General features: G+C 40.1%; 1 protein-coding gene across 1 annotated transcript; it reads left to right on the top strand.

Annotated features, from left to right (window-relative positions):
* Nucleotides 1-2,235: 2,235 nt before the first annotated feature.
* Nucleotides 2,236-16,641, top strand: LOC103271785 (zinc finger protein 717-like). Its single transcript, XM_021718187.1, has 4 exons — nucleotides 2,236-2,378; nucleotides 10,982-11,107; nucleotides 11,359-11,448; nucleotides 15,158-16,641. Exons 2-4 carry the CDS (start codon nucleotides 11,074-11,076, stop codon nucleotides 15,598-15,600), a joined length of 567 nt encoding a protein of 188 aa, XP_021573862.1. The 5' UTR covers nucleotides 2,236-2,378; nucleotides 10,982-11,073; the 3' UTR covers nucleotides 15,601-16,641.
* Nucleotides 16,642-18,235: the final 1,594 nt, after the last annotated feature.

The raw sequence follows: 18,235 nt of genomic DNA on the forward strand, positions 1-18,235 counted from the left end.
GAACCAGTTCTTTTATTGCAATGATGTTTGACTTATAATGGAATTTTGGACATTGAGTAACTTATTCATGACAAAAAATCAAAATTTTGTATCTTCTATTTTTGTTATGTGACACTGACATGCATTGCAGGTTCATTGATGTGTGTTGTAAAATAGTAATTTGTTTGACATCTTCTGCTTGGTGTTTTTCTAGTCAAGCAGTTAATGTCTCATTTTCTCCCCACATTAATAGTATATAATTGTTCCGTCTGTTGTTCAAAGATGTGGAAGGATGCAGTCATGATTCCTTCTCAACTGATCGATTGTATCTCAGTTTATATTCCATCTCTTTCTTTTCATTTTCATGCGGTTTGAATGGAGAACTTCAAAATAACATACATTTTTGAAAAATATGCTCTTGCATAAATTTGTCCTATATAATCACCAGCAATCTCTCTTTTTTTTTTTGAGTTGGAGTCTCACTCGGTCGCCCAGACGAGTGCCGTGGCCGCTCCCGGCCACTGCAGCCTTGCCTGCTGGACTCCAGCGATCCTTCCGCCTCAGCCTTCCGAGTAGCCGGAATTACAGGCATGCGCTACCACACCCGGCTGATTTTTTGATTTATTGTAGAGATGAGGTCTCGCTGCCCAGGCGGGTCTCGAACCCACGGGCTCAGGCAATCCACTCACCTCAGCCTCCCAAAGGCATGGGATTACAGGCTGAGCCACCGAGCCCGGCTACCAGCAATTTATTTATGTCCCCTCTCAGGGTTTGCTAGATTTATGATGTCCCCTCAGAGGGTACATCTGAGTGCAGAGGGTTAATAGGGAAATAGATAATTCAGCTCAAGTGTGTGTGTTTACGTAAACATGTATGTATATATTTTGAGTCAGGGTCTCACTCTGCACTGCTGGAGTGCAGTGGTATAATCACAGCTCACCACAGCCTCAACCTCCTCAGCACAGGTGATTCACTTCAGCCTCCCCAGTAGCGAGCCAACATGTCCTGCTGATTTTAAAAAAATTGTTTTGTAGAGACAAGATCTTGCTGTTTCCCAGGCTGGTTTCAAACTCTTGGGCTCAAGCAATCCTCCTGCCTCAGCCTCCCAAAGTGCTGGGATTATAGGCTAAGCCACCACACCTGGCTGCCCAATGTATATTTCTGTAACATTAATTTTAGTGAAGACATAATGTTTCTTTAGGGAGACCTCCCCCCCAAAAAAACCCCAATTATTTTTGGAAGGTGGGCCCTTTGTAGTACAGGCTTCCCCCACTAGGTAAGTGTTCCAGGAACCCATCGGCATCAGCATACTAGCTAGCGTTGCTGTGACAGGCTGCATTAGACTTCACTGAATTTTTTTCTGGACATTCTTTCATCGCATTTGCACATTTATTGATGGGTGATTTACAAACACACTTGCCCATACCACACTGAGTGTTCAGCAGTTTTTTACAACGTGACCCCTATGCCCCACCCTCCCTGTTCATTCCGATCTTGCCCCTAGCACCTTTTCTTTTGTTTCCCTGGATGAAAAAAGTCCTCAAAGGGAAATGTTTTGCTGATGTGGAAGCAGTGAAACAAAAAATGACAGAAGCACTACAAGGCATCAGAGTTGACAAACTCAAAAACAGTTTTGAGCATTGGTAAAAGCATTTCAATAGGCTTATTGCATCAAACAGAGAGTACTTTGAAGGTGACTTGTGTAGGAGTAAATACACAAGCCGGGCATGGTGACTCAAGCCTATAATCCCAGCACTTTGGGAGACTGAGGCGAGAGGATTGCCTGAGTCCAGGGGTTCGAGACCAGCCTGGGCAACTGGTGAGACTTCATTTCTATAATAAATCAAAAAATTAACCAGGTGCGGTGTAGTTCCAGCTTCTTGGAAGGCTGAGGCAGAAGGGTCACCTAAGCCCACCAGGCCGAGGCTGTGAGCCTGACACTGCACTCCAGCCTTGGCAAACAGAGTGAGACTCCTACTCAAAAAAAAAAAAAAAGTGCGCAATTTTTTGTATATACTGTTTTTGGAGGCTTCCCTTAGTACATTTAGGTAGCATTAATTGTGGCTAAGTCAGTGGGTAAAGTGTTTTCATCAACTCAAAAACAAATTGTTTGTCTAATTTCTATTGATTAATCTGTTTCTAGGTACACCTTCATTGGGGTCTTTGTTGCCCCTTATTGTGATGTGAAGGACTGTTCTGTCACAGAGAGGGTTTTGTTGTTGTTGTTGTTGTTGTTGTTGTTGTCTTTTCCAGCTAAGCTGTAGAGAGTTTTGGGCAGGAGAATTGAGGGCCGCGCCACACCAGTTCTTTCCTTAATTTTTTCCGTTTGACTTCTTTCCTAGCTGTGCTTCCAGAGTGCTTCGTGTATTTCCAGAACAACAAAAATGAGTGCATTTCTGGTGAGTTGTTTGTTTATTCTTCATTTTATTTTACATTGTATTTTATGCCATTGTGGGGTCCATGAATTAAAATGGAAAATAGAATTAATAAAACTCAGCTGGAAGGAAATATGCACAAATAACGTTAGCATGTAGATATGTGCAGGTTATAAGAGCTCGAGTCAGCTAAATTAAGCACAAATTTGTCTCTTCTTTCTGATGCTGTAGCCAAACGGCAGCCATGTTTATTACATAATTGGAATGGAATGTAGGGAGACAGCATGCTACATTCTCATGGGAGAAGACTTATTGGCACCAAAAGCTAAAACACTGACTTCACTGGTTACATAGATGATGTAGTAGAGTGTTTTTTGCTATCAACCTGGAAATAAACACTGTCAGCATTCTGCTGTGTAAACGGTTATTTAGTACTAAGGTACAACTTCCATAATTACATGTTTCTGGAGTTCTGTGGTCTCAGGCAGCTTTTGGAAGACCTTACTTGATTCATGGATGAAGTCTGGAATATCTGGAGGATTGAGTCAACCACAGGTCCTGAAATAAGTCTCCATACATTTCTCTCAGTTTATCTGTATGTGTAGTGTAGCAGACTGTTCGAAATTAAATTTTCTGGCAAATATTTCCATTGCTTATTTGCACTGTAACCCACTCAATGTAGCCTTAATTCATTTATTCCAAAGCTCACCAGTAGCCTAAATTATAGTCAAATCCAATGACTATTCTCTAGTTTTCCTTGCTTGAATCTTCTGCTATATAGCAGCTCCCCGATTCACAGTTTTGCTTTCTGTGGTTTTAGTTATCCATGGTTAACCATGATCAGTAAATAGGTGGATACAGTACAATAAGATATTTTGGGGATGAGAAGAGAGATCAACCACTTTCACATAGCTTTTACTACAGTTTATTGTTGTAATTGTTTATTTTTTTTTTTTGAGTTGGAGTCTCACTCTGTCACCCAGACTGGAGTGCAGTGGCCGCTCCGGCCACCGCAGCCTCGACCTGCTGGGCTCCGGCGACCCTTCCGCCTCAGCCTTCCAAGTAGCCGGAATTACAGGCGTGCGCTGCCACACCTGGCTAACTTTTTTGATTTATTGTAGAGACGAGGTCTCGTCAAGTTGCCTAGGCGGGTCTCAAACCTGCGGGCTCAGGCAATTCACTCACCTCGGCCTCCCAAAGCGGGGGATTGCAGGCTGAGCCACCGAGCCCGGCCTTATTTTATTAGTTATTAATACTTTTCTAATTTTTAAACTAACATGCATGATGTATAAGGAAAAAAACATAGTATATATGGGATTCAGTACCATACCCAGTTTCAGGCATTCATTGGGATACCTACAATATATCCCCCATGTGTAAAGGGAGTCTTCTGTATTTCAAACAATTGTTCACGATTTTTCTCCTGGAAATTCTTCTGTGTAGGTTCTATCATGACTTCACTGATGATCTCTTTTTTCCTTGAATTCTTCTACTTTATTTTTATTTTTATTTTTTTGAGTTGGAGTCTCACTCTGTCACCCAGACTGGAGTGCAGTGGCCGTTCCCGGCCACCGCAGCCTCTACCTGCTGGGCTCCGGCGATCCTTCCACCTCAGCCTTCCAAGGAGTCGTAACTACAGGCACGCGCTACCACGCCCGGCTAGTTTTTGATTTATTGTAGAGATGAGGTCTCGCCAAGTTGCCTGGACGGGTCTTGAACCCGCGGGCTCAGACAATCCACTCACCTCAGCCTCCCAAAGCGCAGGATTACAGGCCGAGCCACCAGGCCCAGCTCTCCTACTTTCTTTTCCTTAACGTAGCTAATCAAATGTTCTATTGGTCCCTAGTTATCCCTATTTATTCTATTCACCTATTGAGACTGTCATGAACATGGCAGACACTTTAGAGATTAGTACTTACCCATGAAACCATGATCACAGACAGTGACATAAATAATCACCTCAACCCGTAATCCCCGTACTTTGGGAGGCTGAGGCGAGTGGATTACCTGAGACACGCCTGTCGCTGGAGCCCAGCAGGTCAAGGCTGCGGTGGCCGGGAGCGGCCACTGCACTTCAGTCTGGGTGACAGAGTGAGACTCCAACTCAAAAAAAAAAAAAAAAAAGCAAGCCGGATTTAAAGGAAGTGATGTGCCCATGTGAGTGAGAGTGGGGGGGGTGGTCAAGGCAGCTGGCAGACCGGCTTTGAGAGGCTGCAGAGTCCCCTTGTGCTAATTGGCTCAGTTGCCACAACAAAGCACCACAGATTGGGAGGCTTCAGTCATATTTATTTTCAAATTCTGAGACTGGATTCGTTTCTCCTGGGATCTAATAGATTCCATCTTCTCCCTGTGTCCTCACATGGTGAGCCCTCTGTGTCTGTGTCCTAATCACTTCTTATAAAGACACCAGTCCTGGCCGGGCTCGGTGGCTCAGCTTGTAATCCTGTGCCTTGGGAGGCCGAGGTGAGTGAATTGCCTGAGCTGGTGGGTTCGTGACCCGCCTAGGCAACTTGGCGTGACCTCATCTCTACAATAAATCAAAAAAATTAGCTGGGTGTGGTAGTGTGTGCCTGTAGTTCCAGCAACTTGGAAGGCTGAGGTGGAAGGATCACCGGAGCCCAGCGGGTCGAGGCTGCGGTGGCCGGGAGCGGCCACTGCACTCCAGTCTGGGTGACAGAGTGAGACTCCAACTCAAAAAAAAAAAAAAACAAAACAAAAAAATCATTGGGTCCTTTATATATACCCTTGTAGTAAAGACCATCAGGTCCTTTATGTATACCATTAGGTCCCATTTAAGAGGAAGGAACTCTCACCTGATCACTCCCCTGAGGCTTCACCTTCTAATACTTTTACCTTGTTGATGAGATTCAACATATTAATTTGGGGGAACACCACACATTTAGTCCATAACAGATGGGATTATGTAGCACTTTGTTCCTGTCTGGTTTATGTCTTAGCATGATGCCCTCTAGGTGTGTGCATGTTGTTACAAATGGCAAGATTTTCTTCTTTTTACAACTGAATAATATTTCATTACATGTAAAGACCACATTTTCTTTATCTATTATTACTGAGAGTTTTTATTACAAATGGGAAAGTATTTTTAATACTGATTTTACTTTTATTGTTAGAAACAAGTTTTTAGATGGTTGGACTCTTTTTTTTTAAGTAAAACTATTTTATTTTGTTAGAATAGTTTTAATTTCACTGCAGAGTTAAGAGGAAGAATCATAGATTTCCCATATAACCCTATCTCTACATATACGGTCTCCTCCCCCATTACCAACATCCCCCACCAGTGGTACCTTTGTTGCAATTGACGAACCTACATTGAGATATTCTAGTCATTCGAAGGCCGTAGTTTACATTACGGTTTAATCTTGGTATTGTACATTCTGTGGGTCTGGATAGATAGTACCACACAGAGTATATTCATTACTCCAAAAGTCGTTTGTGCTCTTTCTGTTTATTGTTACTACAATCCTGTAGTCTCCATAGATTTTGCCTTTTCAAGAATATTGTATAATTGAAATTACATTATGTAGCCTTCTCAGACTGTCTCCTTTTACTTAGTAATATACTTAGTATTATACTTAATATACTTAGTTTCTTCCATATCCTTTTGCAACTAGATAGCCGGCTCTTTTTTAGTGCTGAATACTGTTGTGTTGTTTGGTTGTACTACAGTTGATCTATTCTCCTACTGAAGAGCATCTTATTTGTTTCCAAATTTTAGCTATTTTGCATACAGCAGCTATAAACCTCTGTTAACAGGTTTTTATACAGTCATTAGTTTTCATCTCCTTTAGGTAAATACCAAGGATTTCGATTGCTGAATCATTTGAAAAGAATATGTTTTGTTTGGTAAGAACTACCAAATTGTCTTACAAAGTGACTAGTATTTTGTATTTTCTCAACCATTGAATGAGAGTTCCTGTTGCTCCAAACCCTCACTGGCATTTGTTGTCAGTGCTCCAGCTTTTGGTCATTCTACTGGATATGTAGTGGTATCTTGTTGTTTTATTTATTTTTATTTTTTATTGAGTTGTAGTCTAATTCTGTTGCCCAGGCTGGAGTGCAGTGGCTGCCTGGCCACTGCAGCTTCGACCTTCTGGCTTCAGGTGATCCTTTTGCCTCATCCTTCCAAGTACTGGAAGTACAGGCATGCACCACCATGCTGGCTAATTTTTTATTTTTATTTTTTTTGATTTATTGTAGAGATGAGGTCTCACTAAGGTGCCCAGACTGGTCTCGAACTTCAGGGCTCAGGCAGTCCTCTTGCCTCCGCCTCCCAAAGTGTTGGGATTACAGGCGTGAGCCACCATGCCCGGCCCAGTATCTTGTTTTTATTTATTGATTTATTGATTGATTCAGAGTCTCACTCTGTTGCCCAGGCTGGAGTGCAGTGGCATGCTCACAGCCACTGCAGCCTCAACCTTCTGGGCTGAGGCGATCCTTCCGCCTCAGCCTCACGAGTAGCTGGGACTACAGATGCATGCTACCATGCCTGGCTAATTTTGTAATATTTTTGTAGATATGAGGTCTCGCTATATTGCCTAGGCTGGTCTCAAAATCCTGGGCTCTAGCAGTTTTCCCTCCTTGGCCTCCCAAAGTGCTAGATTACAGGTGTGAACCTCTGTACTTGGCCATTCTCTTGTCTTATTTCCTTTGCTAGTATTTTCAGTATGATGTTGAACGGAGTAACATGAGGGTACACTGTTGCTTTCTTTCTGGTCTTATGGAAAAGCTTTGAGTTTCTCATAATTATGATGTTAGTTGTAGTTTTTTCATACCCTCGATGTGATTAATTGCATTAATTGATGTTCATATGTTGAACCAGCCTTGTATAATTCTTTTTTTTTTTTTTTATTGGATTTGATTTGCTAGTTTTTTTTTTTTTTTGAGTTGGAGTCTCACTCTTATCGCCTAGACTGTAGTGCAGTGGCACGCTCATGGCCACCAAAGCCTCGACCTGCTGGGCTTAGGTGATCCTTTCGCCTCAGCCTTCCAGTGTCTGGAACTATAGATGCACGCCACCACACCCGGCTAGTTTTTGTGATTTACTGTAGAGACAAGATCTCACCAAGTTACCCAGGCTGTTCTCAAACTCCCGGGCTCAGGCAATCCTCTTGCTTCGGCCTCTCAAAGTGCTGGGATTACAGGCTGAGCCACTGTGCCTGGATGCTAATATTTTTTGAGGATTTTTGTGTGTACCTTCATGAGAGATTATGGACTATAGTTTTCTATTTCTGGTTTTGTCATTGGGATAATGCTGGCCTCATAGAATGAGCTAGGAAATCTTTCATCTGCCTCTATCCTTTGAAATAGATTGTAGGAAATTGGTATAATTTCTTCTTTAAAGCTTGGTTAGATTCACCAGTGAACACATCTGGGCCAGATGATTTTTATTTTAAAGGTTATTAGTGGTTTATTCAATTATTTTGAAGGTAAGGTTATTTGGATTCTGTATTTTGTCTTGGTGAGTTTTAGTAAATTGTGTCTTTCAAGGAATTGGTCCATTTCATTTAGGTTATCAGATGTATGCCTAGAGAATTGTTCGCAGTGTTCCTTTATTACATTTCTAATGTGCACAGGATTTGTATTGGTGTCTCTGATTTCTGATATTAGTAATTTCTGTCTACTGTATTTTTTCTTAGTTAGCCTTGCTATATGCTAATTTAATTTCTTTTTTTCTTTTTTTTTTGAAAATAGGATTTAACGGGAGGACAGAAAAGCTCCCACAGTGGGAGGGGACCTGAGGGAGTTGCCCTTATTTAATTTCTTTTTTTTATTATTATGAAGATGTAGGATACAATTCAGGGTTAGGTATACAAACGTTGATTATGCAGGTACCCTTGTTGGTGAGATGTGCCCCTCCCTCCCCTAGCAGTTTCCCTCAATTGCCAATCTCACCCCCCTTCCCCGACAGTTTCTATTTAATTTCTTAAAGAACAAGCTTTTTTGTTGTTGCTGATAACTCACTATTGATTTTCTGTTTTCCATTTCAACGATTTTCACTCTAGTTCTTATAATTTCTTCTGCTTGCTTTATATTTAATTTGCTCTTTTTTTCTAATTTCCTAAGTCAAAAGCTTAGATTATTTATCTTAGGTCTTTTTTCTAATATATGCAGCCAATACCATAAATTTCCTTCTAAACAATGTTTTTGTTGTATTTTACAAATTTTGATAAGTTTTGTTTTTATTTTCATTCATTTTTAAAAAAAATTTCCTGATTCCTGCTTGTTTATTTCTTTAAAAAATTAGCCCCTAATGCCTGAATTTTTAAATTTTCATTCTTATTAAAAACATTTTAAAATTTCTTTTGAGATTTCTTTTACTCATGCTTTATTTAGAGTATGTTGTTTCATCTCACTCTGTTTGGAGAGCAGGTCGACGCTGGGGTGGCCCTGAGCGTGTGTGCTCCTGTATTCCAGCCTGGGTGAAGGAGTGAGGCTCCAACTTGGAAAAAAAAAAAAAGAAGAGCATTGGTGTGCTGACTCCCAAGCTCCTTATATGCAGAAATAGAAACTGGGTAGAAGTACCCTCTCAGTGTCTATGTGGATAATCAAAGAATTTTTCTTCACAGAACTATGGATATGATGAATTACATTAGCAGACTTCTTTTTTTTTTGAGTTGGAGTCTCACGCTGTCGCCCAGACTGGAGTGCAGTGGCTGCTCCTGGCCACCGCAGCCTCGACCTGCTGGGCTCTCTGAGGATCCTTCCACCTCAGCCTTCCAAGTAGCTGGAATTACAGCCATGCTCTACCATGCCTGGCTAATTTTTTTTTTTTTTTTGACTTATTGTAGAGATGAGGTCTCGCCACGTTGCCCAGGCGGGTCTCGAACCCACGGGCTCAGGCAGTCCACTCACCTCAGGCTCCCAAGGCGGGGGATTACAGGCTGAGCCACCGAACCCGGCTTAGACTTCTTAATATTGGACTTTTATTTGTAGAAAAAACTTAGAAAAATTTGTTCTTGGTCAATGTTTTTATAGATTTTGAACTTGTTCCTTTTTTTTTCTTTCAGTTTGATTCATAAACTCTGATGGCTGCAGATATCATTGAAATTCTGATACTTTACAAATATTTATCTTCTGCTTAGTTATGTCTTCTTAATTCTGGAATCGTTTATCCAGCTACTCAGATTTCAAGTATGATGTGTCTAAGTCTGTGCCACTTCTGCTCATCATATTCTTCGATTTTTCCACATAGGGCCAGTACCCAACTAGGTATGACTGTATAGATAGTCTAAAAGTAAAATGTTTTCTTTTGCCCTCTGTACAGTAAATTAGTACCAAATTTTGTTCCTGCCTTTTATTTTCCTTTTTAAAAATGACTTCCCTATTGTCTATTCTTACTGCTCTGTGTCTTGATGTAGATGGTTGTCTGTCACCCTGTTTCCTTTCCCTCTGACTATTCCTTAAGTCCTTCTCTATTGTCCTTCTAGGGAATGACTGTTAAAAGCATGTCTGAGCCGGGCTCGGTGGCTCAGCCTGTAATCCCGCACCTTTGGGAGGCTGAGGTGAGTGGATTGCCTGAGCCCGCGAGTTCGAGACCCGCCTGGGCAGCGAGGCCTCATCTCTATAATAAATCAAAAAATCAGCTGGGCGTGGTAGCGCATGCCTGTAATTCCGGCTACTTGGAAGGCTGAGGTGGAAGGATCACCGGAGCCCAGCAGGTCGAGGCTGCGGTGGCCAGGAGCAGCCACTGCACTCTAGTCTGGGCGACAGAGTGAGACTCCAACTCAAAAAAAAAAAAAAAGCATGTCTGGTCATGTAACCGACTTGTTCTTCTAGGATCTCATTATTTATACACTCTGGCTATAAGTAAGAGTGTTCATCCTGGGATGGACAGAAGCAGTCCTTTGGCAGGTGGATAGGAAATTTTGGGATGCCTGTATATATGCTTTTAATTGTTAACTAACTAAAAAATGATGTGTACTATTTTATTTTGTAATTAGGTTATATATTTAAATGCAGAATTATTTCATAATCAGTTCCTTCGTTCTTGTGTTTTCCTCTCTCATCAAGACCCAGGGTTGTTTGTCTAAACACAGTGCTCTCTTTAGTTCCATTGATGTGGTGTGTGTACTTTGTGTCCTTGTGACTGAACTTGGCGAGACCTCATCTCTACAATAAGTCAAAAAAAATATGGTCTATGTGGGAAAACTAAATATTTTTGGTTTTTCAATGAAGTACAACCTTATGATACAATATAGAACTATGTTTTCTCTTTCTTTCTTATTCCAATCAACATTAAACTTGTATCTCCATTGGCTTATCTATCACATTATTCCAGATATGTATTTATACTTATGCCTTCATGCCAGATATAAGATCCTTGGAGGAACAGAATTTTATTTATACTTTTATCTTTTACAACAACAATGATTCTAGGTTATAAGGTAAACTTTGTAATAGTATATATTAACTAAAAAATTATTACAGTGTCAGAATATTCTACTGTGATTGTTCTTTCTCCCACCATGTGAAGTACAAAGAAGCTGCGTATTATATAAGATACATGTAAGACACGTGCACACACACACGAGTTCCTTTTCTTGTAACCTGGATTCCTTTTCTTGTAACCCAAGGCTGATGAGTTCATGAGACATGTGCCTTTACAGGGGTTGGTGTCTTTTGAGGACGTGGCTGTGACTTCACCTTGGAGGAGTGACAGGACCTGGATGATGCTCAGAGGACTCCGTACAGGGACGTGATGCTGGAGACCTACAGCAGCCTGGTATTCTTGGGTGAGCAAAACTCCCCAGGAACTTCCAGGAGCCGCACTTTTTCTTTGTTGGTAAATATAAGAATCATTGATGAAGTGTAATGGTACTTAAGAGTAAGAATTCAGTCCATGACGAATGTTAGTGTCAGTGCACTCCAAGAAAAGGATCAAATTGGCCCCTTCGTCATACATCTTCTGAAGCTGGTTGTTGTCTTTCTCAAAAGGTCCTGAGTTAGTAATTTGGCTAAGAACGACATTATTTCCCAATAACAGGGCATTGCATTGCCAGACCTGAGGTGATCTTCAAGTTGGAGCGGGGAGCAGAGCCACGGACGGTAGAAGAACGTCCAAAGCAGAATTCAGGTTAGCTGATGCATGCTGGGCAGGGGGTCCGGGAAGTAAGTAAAGCCCAGCAGATATTGGCAGTGTTGACCTGTGTTCACCAATTTTCCCCCAGGCCCCACACCTAAGGATACCTGGTCTGTATGCATCAAATTATGTTCATTATATTATCTAAGAAGGGCTCTCATGCCTTTTATTTTGCTGAGTATTTTTTATATTTAATCAAAATTGAGTACTACCTTCCTATTAGACATTTCTTTGCTATTCATTTTCTCAGTTGCCCTCTTTCCTCAATTCTCGTGGACTTTTTTTTTCAGACATCTTTCATACATATGTTTATTCAGCAGGTTGTAATTATAGTGTCGGAATATTTCTGCTGTTTCTAATACTGTTACTGTTTCTAATTGAGTTAGCTTGTAAACACAGGATGGGTAATTTTATAGTTGTACTTATAACAGCAGTGATCAAAATAGTGACCCTTTTTCCATAAAGTTCACATTCTGGTGAAAAGGAAACGTCATTTTCTTAATAAATGTTAAATAGTTGTATAAGAATCACAAGAAACTTTAGAGTGGGGGAGAGTAAAATGGGATATGATAATTTAGGAAGGATGGTAAGAAAAGGCAGTTTACTTTGCCGTAGCTTCAGCTCGAGGTAACTCTTTCCCAGTTTTGACATGTAATAAGTGAAATAAGATACAGAGTTAAGAGTGGACATCACTATTGGAGATACAAATTTGGAAGTTGGTAACTTGAAGCTGGTATTTAGAATCATAATTATAGAGGAGGTTACCTAGGGAGTTGATCAGAAAATGAGAAAAGTCCCCATGTGATGCTTTTGTAATGTAACGTCAGAAGTCCTGGTGGTCAGGAGGATTCAGCATAAGCTGTCCTGGACTCGGGAGGTTTCCAAGACCTATTGAACCAAGCATCTCATGTTGATAGGCTCAGATTTCTGTTTGGGAGTAAAACTTGTAGTTAGCATTTTCCTGTCTTCTTTGTGGAAATTATTTTAAAATAAGACAATGAGAATTGTATAAGAGACTCCATTTTTTGTGAAACTAGGAGACTGTTGAACACTAAGTAAGCACCTTCAGAAGCAGTGAATTATCAAGGAGGGTTGAGTGTACCAGGAATCTAGGAGAGAATGCCAGAGCTGTTGATCATAGGAGCCAGGAAAAGACTTTTCAGAAATGATGTGCACAGCCTGGATTGCAAGCCAAATACTTTCATTTGACTGGGCGGGGATGCCCATGGAGGTGGACTGGAGCTTCATGTACCTGTTATAGTTATGCACGGAGCAAAGGGCATTGGGTTAAATTAGAAATTTGCTAGAAGCCGTCTTCATCTAGCATGGAGGATGAGAGATTTTGTATCTAGAAAACTTCCAGATGCCTATACCCATTTCCAGGGAAGAGTGAAAACTAAACAAACACTAGTGCAAGCCAGGCATGGTGGCGTGTGCCTGTCCCCCTGCTACTTGAGAGGCTAAGGTGGGAGGATTGTTTGGGCCCAGGAGTTTGAGGCTGCAATGAGTTATGATCATGCCATGTACCCTAGCCTTGGTGACAGAGTGAGACCCCATCTCTTAAAAAAAGAAAAAAAAGAAAGACAGACAATATAAACATTGGTGTGAAACCTGGTCCCAAAGCTGTATTCCTGCTTAGGTGACAGACCGTGGACCATCTTCTGCATTAGTAGGGAGTTGATTCAGGAAAAACTTAACATCTGCAAAGTTAGGATAATGAGAAAAATGTTAGCATACGAGACACCTCACATTGTTACAGCAATAAAACAGAAAACAAATGGCAGGTTTGATAAGTTCTTAGTTGAAAACTACAACTGGGCAGTAGGTGAATATTTTTATCAAATATTTCTTTTTTTTTTTTTAAACTCATTCGTGACTGCTGATGTTTATTTATGTCATTTCAAATTCTGTTCCTGGTTGCTGCTGACATGAATTCATGTCTTTGCAAATTATGTTTCTGAATGCTGTAACGTTGTCATATGCATGTGTTACTATATTTTGCTTGAAAATGAATAGTCAGGCAAGGAGAGAGAGTTAATTGTGATAATTATCTGATATCAACCACAAAATGTTGTTATTGATTTATGTAGTTGGTAAAAATTGCAAGTTGGTCATTTTGTTGTGATTAGTGTTGTATACTTATATTTTGATATTTCAGGGCTTTCATACTTCAGCATTAAAAATAATTTATCCTAATTATAGAAAATGAGGAAATATATGCTGATGAGATTTCCGAGGTTGAAGGTGAATCTAGCGAACTTATTAGTGATAGTGAGACAGACAGATAGTGAGACAGACATCATTTACAGACAGATGTAAATGATGCAGTGTAAACGAAGAAATATAATGCAGATAATCTATGACAGTGAATCTAGTACTGGTGAGAACGAATCAGACAAAATATCCAAAAAGAAACTTGAAGTGTTTATTGGTAATTCAGGTGTCAAGTTATTTCCAAATGATCTTCAAAGTATTAGTAATGTTGTCAGACTATTTATTGGAGATGATTTTATAGAAATGATCGCAGCTGAAACTGATCAGATGCACCACAGATATAAATGTCCAAAGAAATTAAAAAAGTGGAGCAATACTACAGTGCCTGAGATGAAAAAATTTCTAGCATTAAATATTTTGATGGGATAAGTGAAGGAAACCACAGTACATGATTATTGCTCAACATGTTCACCAACTGCGGTGCCTTTCTTTTAAAAAATAATGACATGAAATCTATTCCTACTGATTTTGCTGCTTTTGCATTTTTCCAATGCAGAAATGTAGTAAAAAAATTCAAGTAGGTTATGCAAAATTGAACCTGTAATAATTTTTTTTTTTTTTTGAGTTGGAGTCTTACTCTGTCGCCCAGGCTGGAGTGCAGTGGCACACTCATGGCCACCCCAGTGTTGACCTGTGTGCTCAGGCGGTCCTTCTGGCTAATTTTTGATTCATTGTAGAGATGAGATCTTGCCAAGTTGCCTGGGCTGGCCTCAAATCTGTGGTCTCAGGCAGTCTACTCACCTTGGCCTCCCAAAGTGCTGGGATTAGAGGCTGAGCCATCGAGCCTGGCCAAATTATGTTTTAAATAAGTTCAACACTGTACAAATCTACACAAGAACTTTCCTTGGATGAATCCATGTTACCTCATTGTGAACATCTGTCTTTTTGGGTTTGTAATCTGAATAAAAGGACAAAGTATGGAATGGTAGTCAGAGTGGTGTCTGAGCAAATCCTGGATATGTCTGCAATTTTCAGCTGTATTGTGAAAAAGGTGATCATTTAGAAAAGACCATTTAACTTGTGCTTAATGACAGAAGTGTGCGGCAACCAGCTTCAGATTTTTAAAAATTTTCACCCATGCTCAGTATTAGGAAGGTTAAAAATTTTGCTGGTCGTGAATGTGTTAATATTTCAACTTCCCCACGGGTACCTATGGCCACAGATATTTCTTAATGAATTGAAAAAGAAAATACAAATTAAACAAGTCATGAAAAGTACCATTTCACATTAGAAAATCTATTATTGTAATTTCTTACAGTAAGTCAGTAGGAAGAACAGCCATATACTTATGATACCAATACTGATTACTCATTTCTATATAAGCTTATGCCAGTAGGAGAGAATGTAACTTTTTTTACCTTTATTTGAGCATTCTAAAAAAAAAGCCTATGTGTGATTCATTTATATGGATACTTTTTTCTCATTTCAGATGTCCAGATAGTCAATGACATAATTGAGAGGAACCTGGAAACTCATGGTAGACATCTGTGGCAAGTTGTAATTACCAACAGCAAAACATCAACTGAGGAGAGAGTTGAATTAGGAAAAACATTTAAATTGCGCTCACACCATATCCCAAATCTGATGATAAATAATGGAAACTACTCAGGAATGAAGTCTGAGGTGTTCAACATATGTCAGAATGTGCATGTCACTATTGAGCCTCATGAAATGCAGGCTAGAGAAAAACCTGATAACCAAACTGTAACTGGGAAATCTCTCACACATCATGAGCATCGTAGTCACCATCACAGTAGTCAAACTGGGCAGCAGCTTTTTGAATCTAGTGGACAAGGAAAAATCTTCAACACGAAGGCAATATTGTTTATACGTAAGAAGGTTTATAGGGGAGAGACTGCTGCCTGTAAATGAATGTGGGAAAGCTTGTGATAAGTCAGTACTCATTCCTCAAAAGATAACTTTTGAATATAATATATGTGGGAAAGCATTTCATAAAAATTCTAAACTTACTAAACATCAGAAAATACACACAGGAGAGGACCCCTATAAATGTATAGAATGTGACAGATCCTTTATTAAGAAACTGTACCTTACAAACCATCAGAGAACACACTCACAGGAGAAACCCTATGCATGTACCAAATGTGAGAAGTCATTCTGTCAGAAGTCAAATCTGACTGTTCATCAGAGAATCCACACAAGGGAGAAACCCTATGGATGTAATGAATGTGGGGAAACTTTCTGCCAAATGTCAGCCCTTATTTATCATCACAGAACACACACAGGAGAGAGACCCTATGAATGTATCGCATGTGGGAAAACCTATCAGAAGTCAGCCCTCGGTGTACATCAGAATTCACACAGGAGAGAAACCTTACGAATGTAATGAATGTGGGGACACCTTTTACCAGAAGTCAGTCCTTACTGTATATCACAGAACTCACATGGGTGAGAAACCATATGAATGTAAAGAGTGTAGGAAAACTTGCCCAGAAGTCAAAACTCACTGTCCGTCTGAGAAGTCACACCAGGAAAAAACCCTGTGAATGTAATGAACATGGGAAAACGTTTTGTCTGAATTCAGTTCTTGCCATCCATCAGCAAACGCACACAGGGGAAAAACCTTGTGAGTGTAATAAAGGTGGAAAAACCTTCAGCCAGAAGTCAAACCTTAGGATGCATCAGGGTACTCATACAGGGGAAAGACCCTATAAATGTAATGATTGTGGAAAAACCTACCAGAAGGCAGTCCTCACTACACATCACTACACATCAGAGAACTCACATGGGGGAAAAAACCACCTGTGAATTTCATTGGTTCATACAAATTAAGCATGAAATGAATATCACATTGGCAAAAAAAAAAAACCCTAAAAATGGGATTCTTCATTCACAGATCCCACACGTTCTCACTGGGAGTCTTGTGTTTTCAAATAAAATACTGAAAAATGACCTGTTATGAAATCGTGTATCAGTAAACACAACACATGTTCTGAATTTAATTTAGAGACCCTTGAAGTTGTTGAGTTGAATCAGCTTTCTGCTGGCACTGAGGTGGTCCTTAGGATGCTGTGGGATGGCCGGCTACTCCTCCTGAAGCGTGTGGAGGTGGAAGGAGAGAAAAATTCTGCTGGGCTTGGGATGGCTGACACAGGAACAGCGTCGTCCATCCGGCTTCTCCAATACAGCTAGTGCCACTTTCTTGGTGTAAGAGCATCCTTGACTGAAAGGTAACCAACACAGGTCCACTTTATGAAAATCGGAAAACATAAGCAATTCTGAAGACATACTTTAAACAAGTTAATAGCAATCCAGTCATTCATTTGAAAGTTTGTGTGGGCAACTTGGTGAGACCTCATCTCTACAATAAATCAAAAAAATTAGCCTGGTGTGGTAATACACGCCTGTCGTGCCAGCTACTCAGAAGGCTGAGGCGGAAGGATCACTGGAGCCCAGCAGGTTGAGGCTGCAGTGGCCAGTCTGGGTAACAGTGAGACTCCAACTCAAAAAAAAAAAAAAAGAAAATTTGTGTTATATTGGGTCAGCCTCCTGCACAAAGATGCACATTTTGCAGACAATACGGGAAGTATACTGCAGTGTAAACTTAATTTTTCAAAGACAGTGTGGTAATTTCTGAAAGAACTAGAAATTGACCTTCCATATGACCCAGCAATCCCCCTATTGGGAATATACTCAGAGGAACGCAAATCATTCTACAAAAAAGACCCTGCACATGCATGTTTGTTGCACCTCTATTCACAATAGCAAAAACATGGAACCAACCATGCTGCCCATTGAAGCTGGACTGGATTAAAAAAATGTGATATGTATACGCAATGGAATATTATGGAACCATAAAGATGGAGAAACATACGGACTTTGCCACAACTTGGATGGTTTAGAGTCAGTCATACTCAGTGATCTATCACAGAAACAAAGAACAGAGTACCATGTGTTCTCACTCATGGGTGGATCTTGAACAATTATAATACTATAGGAAAGGGATTGATAGTGCTGGGAAACTTCCAGGGGAGGGAGGGGCACACCTCATCAACAAGGGTACCTGCATGGTGAGCATTTGTATACCTAACCCTGAACTGTACCCCACAACTTTAAAACAAAACAAAACAAAACTCACTTTTTCAGATGAGATCAGGCTCCTTAGTATGTAGTAAAGCCATAACTACTTTTTCTTTTATTAAGTTGAGAAAGCAGTATTTACTGAGAGGACAGAAAAGCTCCTAGAGTGGGAGGGGACCCAAGGGAGTTGCCCCAGTTTTTCACTGTTATATCCTGGGCACATTTTTGTGTTAAACTTTTTTTTTTTTTTTTTTTACAAAATGTAGTTGTTAGCATGAAATTGTTCTGAATGCATACCCTAATTTATTTAACCAATTTCTTGACTGTTGGGTATTTTAATTGTTTTCTGTTTTTTTCTAATCTACATAATGCCATGGAAAAGACTATAGAAAATCAAATCATTATGGAATTGCCATGTCAAACATGATAAATAATTCACGTGTTTTATTATTATTCCCAAATGTTG

This window comes from Carlito syrichta, unplaced genomic scaffold (assembly GCF_000164805.1).
Source record: "Carlito syrichta isolate Samal-C Ts95f unplaced genomic scaffold, Tarsius_syrichta-2.0.1 Scaffold311905, whole genome shotgun sequence".
Taxonomy (NCBI): Eukaryota; Metazoa; Chordata; class Mammalia; order Primates; family Tarsiidae; genus Carlito; species Carlito syrichta.

Coding starts and splice junctions, on each gene's coding strand:
- LOC103271785 (XM_021718187.1), top strand. CDS start 11,074: ATGCTGGAGACCTACAGCAGCCTGGTATTCTTGG. Junction 11,108..11,358: donor CAGCAGCCTGGTATTCTTGG/GTGAGCAAAACT, acceptor TCCCAATAACAG/GGCATTGCATTGCCAGACCT. Junction 11,449..15,157: donor ACGTCCAAAGCAGAATTCAG/GTTAGCTGATGC, acceptor TTCTCATTTCAG/ATGTCCAGATAGTCAATGAC.